The sequence below is a fragment of the Petaurus breviceps genome, unplaced genomic scaffold (genome assembly GCF_028583685.1).
Source record: "Petaurus breviceps papuanus isolate PSGF00001 unplaced genomic scaffold, PetGlider_PUasm1.0 90556, whole genome shotgun sequence".
Lineage (NCBI taxonomy): Eukaryota > Metazoa > Chordata > Mammalia > Diprotodontia > Petauridae > Petaurus > Petaurus breviceps.
The window spans coordinates 745,718-753,274 of record NW_027187273.1 but is presented as its reverse complement, the minus strand read 5'-3'; the positions used below and the strand labels follow the sequence as shown (position 1 = coordinate 753,274).

Genomic DNA, 7,557 nt, shown 5'->3' with positions numbered 1-7,557 from the left:
TCTAACTACAGGATAGCAGTGAATGGAAAGGTGAAGAATTTGGTTATCTGAATCTTCAAGTGCTTGGTTCAGTAAAAAAACAATGTACTCGGGAGTCAGGAAACATGGGTTCTAATCATGGTTCTACCACTAACTAGTTGTGGGACCATGGTCAAGTCATTCAATCTCTCTGAGATTCAACGTCCTTTATAAAAAAAAAAAAAGTTAAATGTTAAAAAAAAAAAACTAGGATGATTTGAAATTCCTTTGTGTTCTAACATTCTGTGGTCCTAAGTGCTTCTTAAATGTAAAGTGTGAGTGACAGGAAGAGTAGACAGCAGTTTTAAAGAAGGGAGGAAACAGTTTATTGTGTTGAGCAGGCCTCATTTGCATTACAGTATGAGGAAATTTATTTTCAATTCACTTCTGGCTGCGGTTCTGCAGACATTCAAAATCCCAAAGCTTGCTCCCAATCAAGTGTCAGCACCTGAACTCCGCATTGCATTAATTAAAAGAATTACAGTAAAATAGAATATTTATAAAGATTAAAAAAGTACATAGTTTCTTTAAAATTCTAACACCCTTTTTTCCCTTTGTACATGTTTGCCCCTTCATTACGACAGATTCCAGTAGCTGAAAGTAAATCTTGAGAATCTTTTGCTTCCTCCAAAGACTTCTCAACTGTCAACTTCTAGTGAATTTTGTTCACTCTGCCCCTAATTTTTCTTTTTGGAGGGAATCATACCCTTATCTCAGGAAACTCAGATGGCGAGAAGCAAGGCAAAGCATAAATTAAACTTGGATTTCCAATTAGTAAATGTTAAAAACCATCTGGAATGCTCTAAAATAGCTAAGCCAGCGTTATTATTTATGACAGGTAGAACAGGGGTGTGAATTTCATGTTACAAATCAATTTGTTCCTACTCTTAGCCTCTATGCTATTGAGGTTGGTCGTAAAGTTAATCAAATCAAAGCTTTAAAAAAATGCCCAGTGATAACACAACATACCTGTAAGAAGTAACCAACTTTTACCATAAAATACTGATCAAGCTGGTCAAATACCCTATCTATAACTGGTATATAATTGGATTCTCTTCAGAGATTCTTGTCTGCAAAATCATTATTGATAATAGGTAGTTTAAACAGTGAAAAATATTTTGGGGGTCTAGGTTCCTGGAGGAGGGGGTCCCATTAAAAGGCACAATCCAAATAGAAAAACACTTGATGAAATCCTGAGAAACTGTTTCTTTCCTACAGTTTTATGGAACTTACAAGCATTATCATCACCATGTAGTATAATCCTAAACTTTTCTTTTTCCAAACCTGTGACACTTCTATATCAACTACAGAATTCAAAAAATCAACTATAGACAGAAAATCCAAATGAATTCTGAACTCCAAAAGTTGCAGTGTTTTGAAATCCAAATGATATCTGACAGAATATGGTCTATTTGCTTCAATGTGTACCAGATACTGGCATTACAAATACTCTGCCGAGGAATTCCCCCTCCCAACCCCCCCACATAAGAAGTATACATTAAAGTAACTATAGATTAAAATGAAAAAATATCACCTCAGTCAGACTAAAGAAATCATCAGCTACTTTGATAGTTTGGGCTGCTTTTTTCCATCAAATAGCTTTATAAACTGTTATTCCAGACTTCCTATATAGTTCCACAAAATCTAGGTCTTCAAAAAACAAGTCACCCAAATGACAAAATGATCACACGATATTTAAGTGTGGTTTTGTCCTGGGGTAGCAGACAGAAAAGTCCTCACCATCCATTCTTATACCAAGACTACCACCAAGTGGTTTTTGCAAACATTTTACACTTCATCAATTAGTATGTTGCTGACATATCATCCAAAATATACCAAGTGCTCCCAATTCCACTCCTTCAGGCTTAATAATCTTAAAAGATCTCATTCAGACTAAAATAGATGTGGGCAAAGAAGCTATGTTAAAGTACAGAGACAGAACAGTAAACAAACTGTACAGCTGACATTTCAAACACATTGTCAGCAGCAGTATCATTTAGGATGTGCCAGCCACCACCCTCAAAGCAAACTGTCATCACCGCTTAAATTGGGGGACTTAAGCCCTCTTCCTCAGATAACTACATTTGTACATTAATAATGCTAATGACAATCATATTTATATAGCACTTTTAAGGTTTATGAAAAATGGTATCCCTGATTATTGCCACCTTCCCACTTGGGTCTCTCTAGTCAATTCCTTATCCTTCTATAAGCAAAAGTTGTTCAAAATCAATCGAATTTAGCTACTGATAAGGAAAAAGATACAGAGAGGTTAAGTGACTTGCCCAAAGTCACAAAGGTAGTAGAAGTAGCATGGAGGGATCTGAACCCAGGCCATCTGCCTCCAAGTCCAGTGCTCTCTCCACCACACCATGCTGCCTCTCAAACTAGGACTACTGCCTTTGCTTTGCGTTATCATGCTGATCTGTAGATAATGAAGAGGAATTTAGCCTAGGAGCTAAGAAAAGGCAACAGTATTTAATACATATATTTCTGCATTCCCATGGGGTGAAATTGTACATCAGATAAATAGTTCCTCGAACAAAGTATTCAACCTTTGTTGACTTGATTTTAAATGTACTCTTTTATCACATTTCAAAATTTTACCCTTACTGTGGATAACCAACTTTTTTTTTTTAAAAAAGCAACTGGGGTTGAGTAACTTGCCCAACGTTACACGGCCAGTTTTTTGTGTGGGTGTTAAGTGTCTGAGGCCAGAACCGAACTCGGGTCCTCCCAACTCCGGGGTGGTGCTCTTACTCACTGCATCAACCTAGCCGCCCCAATAACCAACTCTTGATGAAAGGTGAAGGTCAAAAGATAAGTCTGTATTATGCACTAATATGATATGCTCCACAGTTATCCCAGATACAAGCTATATGCAGAGTTTTCAGATCCCAGTCAAATAAATACCACTGTTCACAGAACATAAGATAGTTATAAGCTAAGTCATTTCTCTCCAGAACTGTTTTGGAAAGAAAATTTTCCACGTGTGGTATAACAATACAAAACAATAATAAATCAATTCCAACAAACGTTGGCTTTTCCTTTTTTCAAAAGCAGCTGTTGAATATTTCCATTACTAGTTGGAAAAAAAAAACACACAATAGTATTTCCCTACCTTGAATGAGATTCAGTACAATCAATCTCAATTTCTAAACTGATCTACTTCCTAACCATCCACCATACCTTTTTTTTTTAAGATGGCAGTCAAAAATGACTCTACCCCATTGTTCAAGTAACAGTAACATTTTCTGAGGTGTTGAGTATTAATCAAATATTTAAGCTGCGCTAACCAGCAAAAGAATGATTGGTTGGGAAGAACAAAACCATTTCCAAGGCACCATCTTGCATATTAGGTAAACTATTCAACCATCTTTTTTTAGAACAAGATGGATTATCTAAAGAGGTGAAAAGGATGCATTTGCTCTAAATGAAGGTTTGTACTTCAGTCTCCTTATGGGAAGCAATTATGTCAAAAGAAAACTTGGCTGGAAGACACTAAGATGAAACCTGGCACCCTTAAATTAAATAATCCTCACGTGTAGATTCTCTCAAAAAAGTCATTACCATAAAGAAGTTTTTAAAAAGTAGTATCTTGTTTACCTGATTATTTCCTTCTGCCATACCAAATTTTTGAGGAGACATGGAACATGTTTTAAGACATGATTTTTCCCCCTACAGAGTAGGTAACATCTGAAGGCTAAATAAAACCTAATTGAAGAAGTATAGACAATTTTGCCTGCTCTGAGTAAGAGTGCAATCATTACTGTTCATAATCCTTCAGCTAAATCTTCAGAAGCTCCAGGGGGAAGAGGTTATGTTGCAGCAACTGTTTGTGGCAGAGGTCTTGCGGATCTGGGTTTTGCTTAATTAGGGTTCAAGTCATCAAATTCTCTCCTGCTCCTATTTTTTTCAGTACAATCAATCTCAATTGCTAAACTGATCTACTTCCTAACCATCCCCCATAACTTTTTTTTTAAGATGGCAAAGTCAAAAAGGGTAAAAGGAGGGAATGATGCAAACAAAACATTTATAACTACAAGTCAAAAATGCTATTTTGAAAAGTTTTAGTAACTGCTAAATTCATTTTGATGGTACAGATATTTAATCTAACTTTTATTTCTGCACAAGGTAGGTAATGAGCTATTTTAGCAATTTCCCAAATTTCTATAAAAGATGACTTTTACTTTTTTTTAGAAAGATTTCAAATGAATCCATGACTGAAAATCAGCATCAGATTTGAGATGGCAGGTTTTTCATTTTAGAAAAAAAAATTTAAAAACCTTTTTTAAGCAAGTGAAATATGAAAATGCAAGAATTTGCTGTGCTTTTAATGACAGGTTTCATGGCTCCTATCTCTCCCTGGAATAAGCAATATGCACAACAGTGTCATGTTTGCATACAGCCCAGTGAAACTAACATAAACAGCCAGGAAGTTTAAACACTGCCTTGCTGGGTGCCCCACAGTTTACGCTGCCACATCACACATGTGGCTTATTTGTCCATAGGCCTACGGTCAGTCTCACATGAGAGAAAAACACCAGAAATTCAGGGCTGTATAAAAATTAAGACATAGAAGGCATTTGCTTGACTGGCCACGTTCAGGATTCTTTCATCTTATAATGTAGCTATGTGGATTCAAAGTCTTTGTCTTCTCAATTATCATTTGGAGAGCATTAAAACAAAACAATAAATGAGAAGGAATATAAGGTAACATGCAAAAGGCTGACAACAATAACAATGAAGCTCTCAGGTCACAGATACTGAAATTTTGAAATGAACCTTTGACAAAAATACCATTGTTGAGTCTATTTAAATAAAATCCTACTGAGCAGTAGAGTGGACGAGCTGCCTAGAAGGCCTTCAGAATTCCCTTTTAATCCCATTATTGTAATAACCTGCTATATGATTATGGTGATTTTATGTACCTTGGTTTTTGTTAAATATATCAGCGTATAAGATTTGATTTTTTTCCCCTGGCCCTCGAAACAAAATCAAAAACTATAAAAATTAAATTTGTGAAACAATGAACCAAAAGGTTTACAGGGTTGGGCGATGGGATATTTTTATTTTTTAAAAAGACACTGTGGTACTATCGGGTCATCAGAGAGGGTGACCAACTTGGAGGTATAAGCCACCCCACTCCAACCCCGAAAACACTGGGTAGTTTCCAATTGAATTTAATTAGCCTTTGTATTGAGCCGGCCCTGAGGAAACAGATGATCTAGGAGTTAGGCCTCCATTACACAATATATCTGCTATCCAGAAACAGGGAACAAATTTCTGTAAACCTCAAACCACACAGATCATGTGAACACTACTCTTTCTTACAAAATAAAATCCGTTCAGGGCACAGTTCTACTCTAGAGTAGGGCTTGTAGAGTTTAGCTCCGGCAACAAACAAAAACCGAGGTAAGAACCCATGCACTTTGGACGTACTGCTCCCCATGGGTGCTCTTGGCTGAGGTGATGTGGGTCCCAAAGAACATGTGTTCTGCTTGCCCGTTGCTGGATTCCTCTGTGATTACAGAACTGCTTCTGGAAGAAACCCCGGGAAGATTCATTCTCCAAAACTCTAGAATCTACAATCAGCTATTCTGCATCAGGATAAATCCAGTATGATCTTAATTCCAATGATCTGGAGCCGAATAATTCGTTTGGATACAGCAGCCCAAAATTCCAGGGTTTAAAAGCTTGGAAACATCCTCCTATCCAATTTATCAGCAGTTGTGTAGACATACCAGAAAAAAAAACCTAGAATTTAATATAAAAATTGTCTTTCAAACAGTATCACTTCACTTCTTCCTTCAGGGATCATAATTCTACATGTTCTGGAAGCCCTGTGGAAATGGAGAAAAAATTAAAATGAAACAGGAAGTCTAAAGTTACAATTACACAGATCTGGCAGGTTCCTCAAACAGCATAACAAATTCTTATATACTGGGGAAATTCCCCCAATAAAAGCTACAGCCCATAATTTCCTGTTTTTGCTTGTTATTGAAAACTTTAAAAGTAGGGACCCAATTCTTTAGCTCAATTAATCAACAATTTTAATTTTTTCATCTATACATCTTGATAAAATTTCCTTAAATGATCAAAGGTTCTACACAATAAGACAAAAATGAGAAGGCTATGTTTTGGTTGTGTATGGCATTTACTCATTGGATTCAATTCCACCATCTCTAAGATCCCAGGAAAAGCTCATCATCAGGAAACTCATCATCCCAGAGATGGCCTCAAGCCTGGGAACTCACAGTGGCCTCAATAAGCCTCTCTCCCACTCTGACAGGAGAGCTTGAGTATGAGGAAACAGACTCCTCCCAAAGCCTTTCTTTAAAGAGGGCCATCAGCCCAACCACTTCCTATCAACTGCACTCCCTGGATTCAACACCACCATCATTATGGCCCCCTTAGGTTTTCAGCTTCCTTTAGTGTGCTGTCTTCCTCCATTACATTGTAAACACCTTGAGGGCAGGGTCTTTCTTTTTCTTATTTGTATCCCCAGGGTCAAGTAAGCACAGTGCCTGGTACATAGTAGGTGCCTAATAAATGTTTGTTGAGTTGAATTATATGTATGCATAACAAGCAAAAACATATTTTCAAAGAACACTACTTAGGGCAATTTTATATTAATTAGCAGAAATCTACTTAAATCCATTCATAACTATCTTTGGAAAAACAAAGAGGTAAAGCAGGTGCTCTTAGAGAAAATTTTAGACTAGGTAAATGCATTATTAAACCAAAGAATCAAAAATAGCAACAAAAATGATAATATCACCATGTATTTATAAAGCTCTTTATTCACATATAATTATTGCAGATGAATAGGAAAATTTTCATTCTCTCTAACCTCTGTACACAATGTTCTAAATACTTTAAAAGAAGCTCAAATATGAATCACTTTTAAAAGACTCTTGTCTAAAGGTAACAGTTTAAGATTACCTTCTATTCTTGGTTCTTTTGTCTCATTCTCCGGATGCCTGATTCCCATTTCCTTTTCTTTCTGGAAACGACCCTGTAATTGTTTGATTTCCAGGTCATAGTCTTGCCACTCTGGGACAATCCGGACGGCTGCCTGCAGCTTTGGCTCTTTGGTCATTGGATTATTACACTGTGAATAATGGAGTTTGGTATTAAAAAGAAGGGAGCATAACATCTAACTGAAAGGTTCAAAATATATGTAAGTTACAATCTAAAAAGTAGTTATGTTTGGTCTTAAAGTTACCAAATATAGAACTTAAAATTGTGGGAGTAACAGGGTTATGATGAACTAGACAAAAAAAAATGAGGCTATGGAATGGAGAAAGATAACGAAATTAACAGAGGCAGAGATAATATGCTGAAGGGTCAGGAATCCAAGCTGAAGTACTTTTTTCTGGGAAGAATGGAGAGCCACTTGGTGGCTGGTTTTAAGGATAGCATAGTAAGAACAGGTTTCTCCCTTCTTCAGTAATCAATCAATTACAACAATCATACTCTGATGGCTCCTATCATTTCTAAACTACAGGGAGAACAGCTATACTTATAGTAAGATAG

At 36.5% G+C, this 7,557-nt stretch overlaps 1 protein-coding gene across 1 annotated transcript in view; it reads right to left on the bottom strand.

Annotated features, from left to right (window-relative positions):
* Window positions 1-320: 320 nt before the first annotated feature.
* The window catches only part of UGGT1 (UDP-glucose glycoprotein glucosyltransferase 1), a 128,473-nt gene continuing 121,236 nt past the window's right edge, over window positions 321-7,557 (bottom strand). Inside the window, 2 exon segments of the mRNA XM_069063350.1 lie at window positions 321-5,861; window positions 6,964-7,132. Of these exon segments, the coding sequence (XP_068919451.1) occupies window positions 5,836-5,861; window positions 6,964-7,132 (195 nt within the window). The 3' untranslated portion in view covers window positions 321-5,835.